The 14,549-nt window shown below is 46.8% G+C and overlaps 6 protein-coding genes across 6 annotated transcripts; 3 read left to right on the forward strand and 3 right to left on the reverse strand.

The window, feature by feature from the left end:
- Positions 1-534: 534 nt before the first annotated feature.
- On the reverse strand, positions 535-3,366 carry RhiXN_06051 (glyoxal oxidase; the record flags this gene model as incomplete). The annotated part of the gene is made up of 12 exons (XM_043325867.1): positions 535-906; positions 962-1,157; positions 1,209-1,472; positions 1,533-1,586; positions 1,644-1,787; positions 1,841-1,918; positions 1,969-2,168; positions 2,226-2,385; positions 2,444-2,616; positions 2,681-2,812; positions 2,901-3,198; positions 3,233-3,366. 12 exons carry the CDS (start codon positions 3,364-3,366, stop codon positions 535-537), a joined length of 2,205 nt encoding a protein of 734 aa, XP_043181299.1.
- A 1,256-nt stretch (positions 3,367-4,622) lies between these two features.
- RhiXN_06052 (50S ribosome-binding GTPase) lies at positions 4,623-5,784 on the forward strand (the record flags this gene model as incomplete). The annotated part of the gene is made up of 5 exons (XM_043325868.1): positions 4,623-4,687; positions 4,767-4,800; positions 4,874-5,076; positions 5,142-5,577; positions 5,632-5,784. The coding sequence occupies 5 exons, from the start codon at positions 4,623-4,625 to the stop codon at positions 5,782-5,784; spliced, it is 891 nt and encodes a 296-aa protein (XP_043181300.1).
- A 220-nt stretch (positions 5,785-6,004) lies between these two features.
- On the reverse strand, positions 6,005-8,006 carry RhiXN_06053 (uncharacterized protein; the record flags this gene model as incomplete). The annotated part of the gene is made up of 11 exons (XM_043325869.1): positions 6,005-6,454; positions 6,508-6,606; positions 6,682-6,774; positions 6,839-6,870; positions 6,924-7,091; positions 7,147-7,153; positions 7,225-7,246; positions 7,300-7,412; positions 7,473-7,508; positions 7,579-7,776; positions 7,824-8,006. The coding sequence occupies 11 exons, from the start codon at positions 8,004-8,006 to the stop codon at positions 6,005-6,007; spliced, it is 1,401 nt and encodes a 466-aa protein (XP_043181301.1).
- A 774-nt stretch (positions 8,007-8,780) lies between these two features.
- On the forward strand, positions 8,781-9,413 carry RhiXN_06054 (ribosomal protein L14p/L23e; the record flags this gene model as incomplete). Its single annotated transcript, XM_043325870.1, has 4 exons — positions 8,781-8,850; positions 8,899-9,105; positions 9,160-9,308; positions 9,366-9,413. 4 exons carry the CDS (start codon positions 8,781-8,783, stop codon positions 9,411-9,413), a joined length of 474 nt encoding a protein of 157 aa, XP_043181302.1.
- A 564-nt stretch (positions 9,414-9,977) lies between these two features.
- RhiXN_06055 (V-type H+-transporting ATPase subunit E) lies at positions 9,978-11,115 on the reverse strand (the record flags this gene model as incomplete). The annotated part of the gene is made up of 7 exons (XM_043325871.1): positions 9,978-10,040; positions 10,187-10,274; positions 10,360-10,517; positions 10,575-10,731; positions 10,784-10,866; positions 10,955-11,002; positions 11,065-11,115. The coding sequence occupies 7 exons, from the start codon at positions 11,113-11,115 to the stop codon at positions 9,978-9,980; spliced, it is 648 nt and encodes a 215-aa protein (XP_043181303.1).
- Positions 11,116-12,624: 1,509 nt separating this feature from the next.
- Positions 12,625-14,296, forward strand: RhiXN_06056 (uncharacterized protein; the record flags this gene model as incomplete). The annotated part of the gene is made up of 8 exons (XM_043325872.1): positions 12,625-12,727; positions 12,776-12,787; positions 12,841-12,922; positions 12,977-13,169; positions 13,219-13,328; positions 13,590-13,648; positions 13,702-13,737; positions 13,788-14,296. The coding sequence occupies 8 exons, from the start codon at positions 12,625-12,627 to the stop codon at positions 14,294-14,296; spliced, it is 1,104 nt and encodes a 367-aa protein (XP_043181304.1).
- Between the last annotated feature and the right edge of the window lie 253 nt (positions 14,297-14,549).

Raw genomic sequence — 14,549 nt, forward strand, 5'->3', positions numbered from 1 at the left:
TATTAGGTTACCTTCCATGCACATCAGCTTCCTATCACGAAGTTTACCATTATAGCAACATTCAAGTCCAGGTTGGTTTTTTAAAGCAAGGGTTAGATTCTAAGTATTTCCGAAGGCATCAACCATGGAAATTTCAGGCTGCTGGTGCTCAAGGCGTCAAGAGAACGTGACAAGGTGTGATAGAACATATACGTCACCAAATCAAAATGGGGTAAGCTGAAACTCAGACGTGTTATCGAAACGTCAATGTTCATGGTAATTGCCCGGAATCCAGCGTTCTGAGAACTACTTAGTAAGATCAATAAAATTTAATCTATTGTGATATATGGAAAGCTCATTCAGCGTAAAATCGATAAAAGGAGTGTGGGAATAGATACTAGAATATACATGTATGCGCCCAAAACACCGAGGAAAAGCCATAATAAAGGGCTTCAGTGCAGACCCAATCTGTCCATGGAAGTCCAAATAGAATAACGAGGTATCAACATGAAAGACCGAAAAGAAAGAAACCGAGAATCCGTGGCGCCATTGCCGTTAAGCTAGCGATATAGCGAGGGCCAGTCCAAACACCCCATGTAAAACGATATTGAGGCCTGATCGTATGGCACTATTACTGTTGTTGTTACCCGAGCCGGATGAGCTGTTCCCTCCAGGTGAGTTCTGAGATGCAATTTGGCTCTGTGGGAGTGATGCCGCAGCTTGAGTGGGTTGGGTCTCGATCTTACCCGAGCCGACCATAATCGTTTGACCGATGGAAGGCACACCGTCAACGACTACGAAGATGAGTGCTGGGCCGGGAGGGAAGACTGCAGGATTAGGCGGAAGCTGTGAGACATGAAGTACACCCGAATTATCTTCGTTTCCGGTATAAGCAGAGTCAAGTTGGATGTATCGTTGGCCCATGTTCTAGTATTTGATGGTAAGATTCTAGGCAAGTAACAACAACAAAATTGGAACTTACCAGAGCGTGAGTCGAGAACCCAGGACGGATGATAACAACCTTGGCTTTTGCGATATTCGAAGCATCTCCGCTCAGGTCTTCCGAAGAAAGCGTTACATTGAAATAACCTCCTCCGTAGGAGAGTTGACTAAGAAGACCAACAGGTTCGGGGCGACGCTTTGAATAATACATAGGGTAGAAACGCTCAACGCGATACCTTTGATAAATAATTAGCAAACGATAATTTACTAGTCATGTGAAGACTTACTCGGTCGGATACTTGACATTGGAACCAACATTGTAATCCGCGTTCGGGTTCGACCCACTCACGAAAACAGAACCGTCGGGTAGAATAGTCGCACCGGAATGGTACATGCGGGCGACAGTGCTATCGCTCAAACCTTCACGAGACCAACGAGATCCAGCGGGAGCATCCGGGTTGTAGATGATGGGCCTGTAGATAGGCTGGTCTGCGTAGGATTGGCCGATTGCCCAGCTAACGTTTCCGTACCCCGCGACGCCAAGGTTTGCGCTGGAAAATAACAAGGTTTTAGTTGGAGGAGCTTAAAACATCACACCATCTCGGGCTTACCCATTGACCATGAAAATTTCACCGGTGGGCAGCAAGATCATACTACCAAGGGTTCTACGTGGATGCATACATTTTACGACTAATCTCAGAGATTCATGAGCGTAGACTTACCGGCCTTCAGGGAGCGAGTCGTCATTTTCCCATTCTCCTGAAACATCAGGGGACATCTTGACACATGATGAATCGGCTGGGTACGCGGCGATAGCCCAAGTCTCAGTCCATTGATCGGGCTGCAGATCGGAACCACCACAGAACCTTGACGACATGATAAGCATACACTAAGTCAGCCAGAGTGAGGTGCTCCTTACATGATAGTAGCGGTGTAATTGTTCTTCGGAGTCAAGGGGAGCATAACTGTACCTCCACTGGCGGGGTATGTCCGAACACTGTAACTCATATTAGCATCAGAAGTAATGGTTGACCAAGATCTGCATACGCATGTGGAATATCATCCAAGAAGTACTCCTTGTTGGCCTTGTAGTCGAATACCTCAGTCTTCCAGTTTGATTGAATAAACAAGTTGCCGCTGGGCAAGAGCCAGGTCAGAGGGTAAAGATTGGCCGGGAGTGTTGTGGTAAGGATGTTCAACCCGATGGGATCACCTCGAGAAGGAAAGAATTCATAAGTTGGGTTGTTCTGAAAGCATGCAATGATCAGCTGAAAATTCCGATCCATCGTCGGCGATATGCTCACCTGCCCTTGGCTGTTCACGAAACCACCCCATAGATTTCCTCCGATGATCATTAAACTTCCATCCTCGAGGTTTTCAAGGGTGGGGTACCAACGGCGAGTTGACATGAACATCTCTCGCCAATTACATTTCTTGTCGTCGCATGGATCGAGCAACCGAATACTGATCGGCCATGTCAAAACTCAGATCCAAGACAAAATTCAAGGACCCAAACACTCACGCTTTGCCTCCATCTACAGTATAATACGGACCATCCTTACCGTCCTGGCTGGCAGCGGTAAGTCCACCCCAAGTAACGGCTACCAAACCAATACACAAGTCAGATTCCAGGAACTGAATAGGGTAGTCGATGCGGCAATCGAAATCCGCCTTGGGACGGACACTGAAATCCGCCTATTTCCAAGACGGGGAATCTGGGACCGCATTGTGGTGTGTACGTACCTTGGTTGCCGCCTACGTTCAGCCAAGTGCCGTTCCCCAACACACCTCCACCGGCGCAGAATGAGTTTGTGACGACGTCCATGGAACGAATTGTGTTGGTATTGATGTCGTATTCGGTGGCCCATGCTGGATGCTCAGGGTTTCCTACCTAGGCAAAGAAATAGGCTGTAAGTCATAAGCCAACGGACAGGTCGGTGTATTCATGCCTTTGAGGGGTTGTTTTCAGTCTTGTCAACGATATAGACGCGGTTGTCGGTTCCCAAGAAAAGTTGCATCGCAGAGACACCGCTGTCCCCTACCACTTCAAATGTTCCGGGCTTCCCAGATTTGGTTGGCTGACCAGGTTTGGGCAAGACCTTGGGTGCGGCAGCAGCACCTGTCACAAGGAATGTCGCGAGTGCGACGAAACGCACGGCTGATCTCCTTGACGAGGACATAATAGCAAGAAGAATTACAAGACCACACAGAGGTATAATGAGCGAGAGTTCAGGAGAAAGCAAGCGAGATGCAGGGCTGTCCCAGCAACGAGCGCTCCTTTTATAAACAAACTGAGCAGAACCGGAGACACGCGGGCAGCGAATCAAAACCGAGAGCGCTCATTCGTATAGCCTCGACCTCGGGAGTGGTTCCATCTCCAAATAATGCCAAGTGTCCGAGAATCCCCGAGCTTGCACGGGCTGATGGTGGTCGTGTAGGGACCATGGAGGGAAATTTCGTATTCGAATGTCGCCGCCGGTCCACGCTTCAAGAACCCTGATCGCCCTGGCATCTTACCGCCGGCACACGCTGAAATGGGCTGGGCCATGACGTTTGAGGAGCAAAACAGAAACTTTGCATGCCTTCCATGCTGAAGGGTACCAATACATTGCCGGCAAAAGTTCCCAATGTCTTATTCAATGTCAACACTATCGTCACGCTCCAATGACCCTGGTCGGCTATCATTCAACTTTCACTCGACCAACAGAGATTGCATTGATCAGGCACGATCTTGGTAAAATACATGGATATATGGAAAGTTGGTTTATCATCATGTATGTAACAAGTTTATTACAAGCAGTGAGTAGCCAAACACAAGTACTCAAGTTGACCTTAAATTGATCTTCGGAAGACCAAGTGCTACGATGACACAGTACGATTGGGCTACATGCGGCAGCCCATCTTTACACGACATTTTTTAACCAAAAGTGATCTATGTACATTTTAAAATGTAAAGTCATTAACTACGTAAAATGGCAATACCAACATCTTTCCTAATAGGCTGCTCACGGACATGAATTAAATTGTGGCTGGTCGACCTGGTTGGCCTCTCCCCTTTACCCCACACTCGAGCCCGCTCCCCTCACCGAAGGCTGACGGTCAGATTTCCACAAGAGCCACTGATCGCACTGACATCTTACCTCCGGTACAGGACAAGTCAAGGAAAGAAACGCAGTGCTTCCGACCCGATCATTTAAACGGAAGTAAAATCGTTCCGTGAAACTATATTTAGCCGCCTCTCTGGATATTCCTTGTCTTTTCACCTAGCGACGGTGCCTGTCCGAGTTGGTTGAAAGACAACCGTTATGAAGGGATGAAGGGGATTGCAAATTATGGTATCAGAGGCGATCATTGATCGTTAGGATTAGCCCGCGTTGTGTGCAGAGAAAGTTTAACCAACAGTTTCTAAAACGGTGCTGAAAGTCAAAGGTCTCCCAACGGTTGCTCCATACCTGTAGCTCAATATAAGAATGGAATCGAGTTGAGGCGCCACTCGGCATATCACCCGTTTATTTCATGTACTGGAAACCGATTCTGCTCAATTTAATCTTTTGACTTTATTCCGAGGCACGTTCTAATTGTCGGAATTTACGGGATAAAAACCCACGTGACGCTTTCACCCAAGGTGGCGGAGCATCAATCGGACAAGGGTCAAGGCGTTGTCACCTCCACCACATTCGTGCTGTGTTCCCCACAAGGCAATGCTAATACCATCACAAACCCCACTTTGCGATGAGCTTGACGAAACAAACCTGAAGACAGTATTGTAAGTTAATTTAGTAGTTACAAACAAAACAACCGGCCTTGATGCTTATGCAAGTATAACGGACGATCTTGATGTAAAGGGTATGTGGTGCATCGGGTTCTGGAAAATCCAGGGTATGTAGCTTTACCTGCCCGAATAGAGGTCATAAAATCACTATCAATCACGATGGTTGCTGTCTGAGTCTAGTTTATCAATACCGCCACGGGTAGCAACCTGGTTATCGGGCACGGCATTGACTCGGAGACCGATCAAGTCATCGACAAGGGCATCCCTCTTTTAAAATACGGCGATAATTACGTTCAGCTTGTCGACACACCCGGCTTTCAGGACACGCGCGATGGGGATGAAGTACCCGTATTCAAGAATATCACAGAATGGCTTGCTGCTCGGTCAGTCCTGGGTTTATCGGCAATGCTATACACTGTACTTCAATCGACTGAAATTGGTATCCCAGATATGCTGGAAACTTAAGAATCGTCGGATTTATATATTTAAGATCCATTCAAGAATCAAAAGTCTTACGCGCAGAAACACGACTGATTCAGATGTTTAAGGACTTGTGTGGGGAGGACTGCCTCGATCGCGTCTTGCTGGTTACAAACAGGTGGCAACAAGACTCGGACGAAGAGGAAGAGCGACGGGAACGAGAGATAGTTACCGATATCAGGCGGTTTGGCTCTACTGGGACAAAGCACATCCAGGTTCGAAGGCTTCGGAACAAGTATGGGACCCAGGACGCGCAGCAAATTGTAGGACTCTTTGCGACACGCGACCCAGTTACCCTCCAAGTTCAACGTGAAATCGTGGACAATGGGGTGGCGTTCAATGAAACTACTGCTGGAGCACACATCGAGGCGGATTTGCGGGTTAGGATCGAACAGATGGTTGGTGTAAGTTGAGTTGAAACAGCCTACGATCGTTTTAGTCTACTAAAACTAGTCTAGAATAATGTGAATCCGCAACCCAATCTAAGTTATGCCCGACAACAATACGAGTCACTTAAAAGCAAACCATCTGCTTTTCGTGTCATGGCAGGAATAATACTAACCGGCATTGCGTTTTTTGCCGTAGGAGTCATTGACGGTCTTATATTTTAACCACAAAACTTTGCTCTAGTTTTCTTGTATAATAACATGGACACTGAATCCTATCGTTTTCCTGCACTTACTCGCTTCTCTTTCCCGCCGTCCTACGGCCAAGAAACTTTGATCGACCTGAAATACGTCAACCTCTGGTACATCAAAGAAAAGAAAGGACGATTGAATTCATAATTGAGATAGACACTAGAGAAGCATACAACATCAAAACACACTACCATTACACATCCCCCGACCGTCCGCCCACGCTCTTTACAGGCCTCATAATCTCATGCTCTGTCAACCGTCTCAATCTAGTGGCCCGTAACTTGCGCTGATGCTCGGCCTCAGGATCCACGAGATCCACGCCGCTCATACTAACGGGTGTACCGACTCGAGAAACCGCCTGGGGGGACTCGACACCCGACGACAAAGGACCGCGAACTCCCAGCGGAGAACAATCGCGCAAGGGAGAAGGTCCTCTATGCCTCAGCTGCGGACCAGACCCGCGTTGTCTCAGCGGGCCTGGAGATCCATCTCTAGTAGTAGCTGAAATGGGGGACAACGTTTGACTCGCGTTTACGTTCATGTTGGTGGTTGCGGTCTCCAGGGCTAGTGTTATCGTTTTTTCAGAGTCTGGAAGGTCATCGCGTAGCTGAGGTCTCTGGGGCTTGGGCTCGAGGAGCTCGGACTTTTGTACCAATCAATACGAATGAATATCAATTTGGGACGAGTGGGGCTTACATTTCGAGCGTTCCACTTTCGCACAGCCTTGCGTATGGATTGATAACCAGAATAAACAAGTAATTGACCAGGTGGTGAGTGCCAAGCGTGAATGGGGTCCTGGTTTAGATATGGATATTACAAGTAAGCGCTGAATCGAGTGTTCCGGGACAAGACAACTTGCCATATTTGCACCCTCAGCCCTCGGAAGTCCTTATCGTCAAATTGTCGTATGTCGAATAAAAGGGAGTAAAGCGGAGACCGGACAGTTGCGGATACGTAATACAGCTACAGTACAATCCCGTTAGAGTACAAGTCTTTCCGAGAGGAGAGGGTTTGGCTTGAAGCTTACGATAAACAATCCCAATGCTAGGGATGGAACCACTGGATATTCGATTAATCGACTGATTGTGGGTGGAAATTGTAAAGAGACATACCGCATACAGCTACCGTACTCTCGTTCCACATCAGAACTAGCAACCCAGCAAAGAATAAAAAAATGGATAAATGCATGAAGAGTGATCGAAATGCTGTCCTGATAAGACGATAGAGGAGCGAAAGGTCTCGGAGCTCTTGAGAGGTTGACCAAGTTAACCATTCACTGACTGTATGAAAGACAGTGGGTATGAGACAAAAGGTGTGCGTTGTGTGAAAACATACCCAGCATCTATTGGATTAAACCAAAGGGGAAGACTGAAACATTAGCTGATATGTAATGAGGTGGATTCAGTCACATACACAAAGTGTGGCAGTTGCCAAGCTACAAGATATATGAATATCATCATGAAAGAGTGATTTACGTTGATATCCTACCTCAAGAGCAAACTCAAGAACCACAGTCCATTCACAACGCGCATATGCAAAGTCTCGACATTACTATACGTCTCCGACATGAACGTTGCAACGATAGCTGAAACAAGTGTCGCCTATACCACATTCAGTCGGATCTCATCGTTGGGCGGCAAAAAAAAGAAGGAAGAACTTACAGATATGGCCATATTCGAACAATTCAGTCTCGATGCCTTTCCACATCAGACCCGTTCTTCAAAAGTCCTTCTTTTGATCATGGAGGGAAGGGAAACCCGTACCCACCTCGGTCATAAAATTATCCATGTCTTCCATTCCCATCTGCGAATCCTTGCCTCTCAGCAATCCGAAAAACAAGTTCTCGAGGTTGATGCTACTCACTCTCAGCATTGCTTCGGTTAGTCTACCGGCGTGCATATCAGTATCGTCACAATCCGGCCAGCCGTCCTTCATCAATCGGGACCTTGCTTCCGCCATAACTCTCTGCTTAGGCGAGTGGTCCTTTTGCCACCCGCGAGAAGGATCGGTACACCGGGAGCGAGGATAGAAGCTTGTGCGGATGCGGGGGTTTGTAGGTTCAAATCGGACATGCTCGGAATGTGTTGTTTGGCGGGTACTACCGGTAGCTGAGAGATTACGTGCGCGAGTGTACGTTGTAGAGATGCCGTGGACTCGAGGAGCGAGGATAATTGATCAGCTAGCCGGTCGTCCATGTCGTAAGGTATAGTTAATGGTTGTGGCGTTGATAGGACGAGAGGGGGAGCTGCCAATATAAGCAGGCCCGAGTGGCCCGGGACGCCCGATCATTGACCCAGATCAGGATAAGTGGGCTGGGAAGATGGTTCTACAGACACGTAGAGGGATCGCCAGGAGTATACGTATAAGGCTATGAAGGAAAGGAATAGTGGAGATGGTCCAGACAGAGCCTCAGTGACAGAGGTTGATTGGCTGGTTGGTGATGTGCAGTAGATTAATTCTGCCGTTCGAGGTTGGGAGCGATAGCTGAATTAAATTGTTGGATAACTCGGCGAATTAATAAGATGCATTGAGAGGAATATAGTAGTAAATAGCAGAGAGGTAGTGTCAGTATCATAGCATACGCAGTATCTCAGCGCTCCAATAAGAGTCTAGAAACGTACATGGGCGCATAGCTTGTGCCTGTCTGATCTGACTCGGCGTAGATCATATATTTAGCACAGCCAAGTCGAAGAAGCAGGCATTGATATAATTCAATAGTACCTCAGAACAGCCCTGAATATCGCCATATATAGCGACATAGGACTACTTCACCCATGAAGGATCAACACTACTCATAATTTCCCGGAATGGAGAATTTGCACCGCCACCTCAGAGGAGCTGTACAGTACCACACCGCCACCGCTTCGGAAGCATTCCTACATCCGGATCAACAGTACACTCTTTGACTTCGGTACTATCAAAACTCTAGCGCAATGTCCAAGGGTATGTGGTTATTGCGTCTGCCAAAAATGTCGCCAATTGACCTGGTTTCTTTCTTGCCATGCGTTCCAATCATCCATTCCCTCGAAATATCTGCCGGTTAAAAAACACCACATTATTACACCCATTGAATTTACACACTTGCAGCCCCCGCATCTGGTACCAAATTCCGCCTGACCCTCGGTCTGCCTGTCGGAGCAGTCCTCAACTGCGCAGACAACTCTGGGGCCAAGACGCTCTTCATTATCGAGCCTTATGGATTCGGAGCCCGCCTGAACAGGTTGCCAGATGCTGGTGTTGGTGACATGGTTGTTGCTTCCGTCAAGAAGGGAAAGCCCGAGTTGAGGAAGAAGAGTGAGTCGATAGAGCATTATCTTGTTGCGATTAATGGCTGAATTTTTGCCATAGCCATGCCTGCTGTCGTCGTCCGCCAACGCAAGGCCTGGCGCCGACGAGATGGTGTGTTCCTGTACTTTGAGGACAACGCCGGTGTCATCGTAAACCCCAAGGGAGAAATGAAGGGCTCTGCCATCACCGGACCTGTCGCAAAAGAATGCGTGAGTTTGTTATACCAACCATTTTGGGCAATATTTATTTAATATGATTTTACGCAGGCTGACCTCTGGCCGCGTATCGCCTCCAACGCAGGCACAGTGGTCTAAAATGTCATATGCTTTGCTCCGGTTTATTTGTTGTATTTCCATGCACTTGTTTCCTCCAGCCCTCGTATGAATATCATGCCCATACGCTTGAAGATGCCTGACCTTTACTTCATTCGACATATAATCTGGGACGAGATGGAGATAGTAGTAGGTGCTAGCTCAGGTGGCAAGGCTAAGACAATGCTGGTGTCCTTATCAACCCGCACCAGGCTCTCCGATTCTGTCGCTTTGACATTGTAGATAACCAGGGCGACTGAAGCCTATATTAGCTGCGGTGTGGTTTGAGTTACCTAAAGGAAGGAAAGATAAGGTCGAATATGGTTGACCTTGAAACTGGAGTTACTGTGAAGAGGGGGTTCGTGCCACACATACTACTGTTCAACGGGGCTTTTCGACCAAAGCCCACGGAAATATCGATCGACCAACGCCTCGACGGGTCAATTAATTAAATCAACTCGACAACTTGTTTATCCAATCAAATTAATCTAATCAAAATTCTTGATTTCGTAAGATTATATCGCGCTGCGGTTGTATATACACATTCGGATAGGTGGGGTCGTTGGCCTAAGAGTAGAACTTGCGGTTCTCGTTCTTGCCAAAGAGGTCCGTGCGAATCTCGGGGAGCATCTAAATAATGAGGCATCAATGAACTGAGCATGACGCTGGATTCAAAAGTGGCTGGGGAGGAGAGAAGAGATAACTCGCAATCAACGGAAACGAGATAAAGATGACTGTTGGGCAAGAGAAGGCGACAAAACGATAAAATGACGTACGCGATCTTCCAAAAGTCTCAACCTTTCATCCAAAGTGTTGTCAATCGTAATGCGTCGGTTACCGCTGACAAGCCTCACACCACCCGCACTGGATAAACAAACGTCCCAATCAGCCATTGAGCCCCAATTTGGATAGTCGCCTATCTATATATAGGCTGGTGGCTCTTGCTCACCTGTTCTCGGGAAGGGTATCTTCAACCTTAACTTCCACATCCCGTCCACTGATCTCCTTATACTCAGCTTGCGCAGCCTGCACAGCTTTCTCTACTAGTCCAACATCCTTCGGACGCGCTGAAACGGTTGCAGAAGGCTCCAAGAGTGAAAGGAGACCCTACGCCACCACTCTATCAATCACAAGCGTTAACCTAGTCAGCTGTAAGCAACATACCTGAACAATGATGCTCTTCAACAAATCCTCGTACTTTTGCTCGTCCTTGGAGAGCTCGAGGAGCTGATTGCGTGCGTTTGTAAAGAGCTCAGAGAGATGCTGTTCTCGCGCGTGGAGAAGCTTGAGACGAGACTTGTTCGTTTGCGTCGACTGGGCACTTTAACCGAGTTCAATCAAAGTTACGAGTCCAGATTAGAGGAGAAACGTACATCTTGACCGCCGTCTCGGCCTGTTTCCTCTTCTTTGCGTATTCGGCGTCGATCGCGAGGGTTTCTGCACGTACGATCTTGGCCTACCAATTTACCCACTATCAATATCCCATTTCAGACGGAGTTATACTTGAATCACTTTTCAATGTTAAAGTCCTCATCAGCCTTGACCTTGATCTCTCGTGCCTTTTCCATGGCTTCCTGACGAATGAACGCGACCTAACCACCGGATCCAGGTTAACTGACATCTTTCTCTTCGCTTGGGAGCACATATGAGTTACCATCTTGTTCAACTCGCTCGCGACTTCTTCATCGTTCATGGGTCGTGACATGGTTGCGCTTACTGTAATGAGGAGTTAGGGGTTGAGATCGAAGTCAAGACGTCAGTCCGTGTGTCACGTGAGCTGTTCATATCAAATAATGATTATGCATTTGCACGTGCGAGTAGTCTCGTTTAGGATAAATGTGTAACTCTAGAGTTTAAGTATTGCGGTCTTCTTCGTCGCATATAATATTGCCAACATATATTGACCTCGAATTTCATAGTATATACACGGCATCAAGCTAGTATAGCCATACATAAACCTAACATCGTAATTCATATCATAGTGAAATGATTCATCCAAACTTCTTATGTTCAGTGCAGCGGACATGGTAAACCAAATCGAGGGGGATAACAACGAGATTTTTTCTTCGGTTGGTAATGACTGCTCCGTCACTTATGATATATAAGCTCAGCTTGATTATTGCTCTTGAACAAATCGCAAAGGCCCCTAGGGATAAGCATGATGCAAATTGCGATTACATAGCACTTGGAAGTCTTGAAAATGCGATTGGTTAGTGTTTCTTCGATTTATTGACCTAATTGACTCACCTTGGATAAAAATCATAGGAGCTATCGATGCAAAACTAGCAGATGAAGAGATTTGACACTTGGAGGGCCATATTGTGCCTGGCTATTCAGGGATACGTATAGCCCTTATTCCATTGCTTTTATCACAGAAATGTTGATCAATCTGCTATAACTGTTAGATGCTGCATGCTGTTGAAGACCTGAACTACTATTTCAACCAAAAAGTGCTTGAGCCCGATGATCAAACGCATATAAGCGCTATAAGCCTTGTGCAATTTGATTGTGAGATTAGAGTAACTTCTGTAAGACATTTATAAGAAGCAGTATAATGGTTCACCGAAAGAGCATTTTATGACCCCAGACCGCGAGTTCAGTGGAAAGTCGAGAGATGACATTGTAAAAGTGATGTATGGATTCGGGTTGTACTACACAATTTCCTGTGTAACCGAGGGACCAAGAGATATAGGTGTCAATCCTTTACATTGCGTGAGAATAGATGTCGAAGATAGTTATAGTCCTGGCACGAACTGTTAGCGTACAGTATTGGCACCCATTACTTTCGAAGTTTATTAGAATTGCATGCTACTGTCATTTACGTGACTTGTTGCAATGTGCTCAACAATTTAGTGACAGTGAATGTTTCGTCCGCAGTCGCCTTCGAGGAAGACAAGAACTCGCGATATCACGTGAGGAGCTGTTATATACACTTGGGAATCTCACGTGCGTTGTGTGCCCATGTGGGCGACCAAATTACGCTTGAACCACTGAGAAGTCTCAAATTTCCTGAAATAACCTTTTTGGGGTTATGATATCCTACGTTTGTCTGAAATTGTGCTACCTATGGAACTAAAACCATACTTCTTCGGCGCACACGTTTGCGTTGCCATATTCTCGATGTCCGAAACATGCGACGCATGGGTTCGAATAGCTTGGCATTTTCACGTGTAGGCTACTTAAAATGCGAAGGATGTCTTAATGGTGGTCAACTATGGGCAACATGATCCTATTCACTAGCTCGGTTTTAGTTTGGGCTGGATATGCTGCCGCTCAAGCCTCCAGTGGGACGTTCAGTGTACTTTCATATAACGTTGGTACGTCTACCCAAAATTGCAATCAGTATGAATATTAACATGCTCTAGCGGGACTGCCTGGTATCTCTTTCCCATATCTGAGTTCACTTCGACAAGACTTACATGAGACGTAGAGCTCTTATCCTCTGGAAATCCGGCAACAAACACCCCACTTCTGGCTCCTAAACTAGCTCCCTATGGGATAGTCAATGTACAGTTCGTGTCCTCACTAACAAGTCTCAATGGCATAGAGCTGAACGCTGTGTACAGAGAGGACTTTAACTACCATGCCGCCCTCTATGCGGGTGATAAGCACGCCTATCGGACAGCTACTTCTGGTGGTGTTCCGTTTGGCTCAGGATTGAATACTTTATCCAACTATCCTTTCATCGACCTTCAGAGAGTAACATGGTCCAAATGCGCGGTCGGGAGTGGTGACTGCTTGACACCAAAGGGATTTACCGTACGTATTCCAGTGGAGGAAGGCCGACTCTGGAACTAAATTCTCACAGCTTCTGCGAGCCAGGGTTGACACTGGCGTTATGTCGACATTTACAATCTCCACACAGATGCTGGATCCGAGTCAGCTGACATCACTGCTCGAAATGCAAACATTGCTCAAGTACGTGCTAATTTTCTATCGTCTGTATCTCTATCTTTAGTGACCAGTGCACATTGAGCTTAGGTAATATCTTATATCAACACTAACTCGGTCGGGAACGCTGTGGTCGTATATGGCGATACCAATGCGAGGTATACCCGAGCTGGAGATGTAATTCGTCAATTTGCGAGTGCCGGATTCACGGATGCATGGGTTCAGGCAAGTACAAGCCCCCAGTAATGAACAATTATTTTAATTCTCCTCCATTTAGCTTATCCGTAGCTCTTCTGGTGCCCCCGCAGAAGGTTCATCTGCACTTGTCTGTCCTGATAACGGAGCAGGTGTAACGAATGCATGTGAACCGTTGACAAGATTCTATACCGTTCTGGTCCAGCACTCTCACTTACCGCCACCCGCTTTAACAATGAAAGTAGGTAGTATTGTTTTAGTGAATCCGTATATACCAACCATTAGTGATAGATTCTGCATTCTTGAACTCGACCGGATATCCTCTTTCGGACCATTATCCCATTACAACTACATTCACCTACTCGCTTTCCACATCGAGGCGGTTGACAGATCTTGCGGGAGGATCGGGGGGAACTTGGTTCTCCGACCTCCCATCTCTGCCAAGTGGCACACCAACCTTGACCTCTATTACCCTATCTGGAGCAAACAGGTTTGATTACATCTCCCTCACTCTTTCTACGGGGACTACTTTCAAACACGGGGGCACCGGCGGAACACCCGTGACTCTTACTCTCAGTTCTGGCGAAAGGATCACGAGCTTGCGAGTTGACACTGGTAGTTACAACAGTGATACAAGAGTATTCTATGTTGGCATTGGGACGAGCAGCGGGAGGACATTGGGAGCTGGTACCCAAACAAGCTCGACCGTCACGTGGACTGCACCAAGTGGGTTGGGATTGAAAGGAATTTACGGGAAGTCCGGCGATGGAGTTGATTTGTTGGGAGGAATCTGGGCCTAGCTTGATTAGTTTGACCTCTCAACTGATACGCACTTCGTCCGACCAAAACTTGGCTTTTTGATTTACACAAACATAAATCTGTTCAGAGTTCATGGGGTTGTATACGGAATGCGTCGCAAGTTTAGAGGGAGGGTGAATAGACTATATCTATGTGGTGTAAGTTGCAACGACCAGTAGCTGGAGTTAGACAAATTAAGTAAATTTAGCCAGAGCAGCCTAGTATAAATGAATCACGTGATGTGTCAGCCATGTT

The sequence above is a fragment of the Rhizoctonia solani genome, chromosome 6 (assembly GCF_016906535.1).
Source record: "Rhizoctonia solani chromosome 6, complete sequence".
Taxonomy (NCBI): Eukaryota; Fungi; Basidiomycota; class Agaricomycetes; order Cantharellales; family Ceratobasidiaceae; genus Rhizoctonia; species Rhizoctonia solani.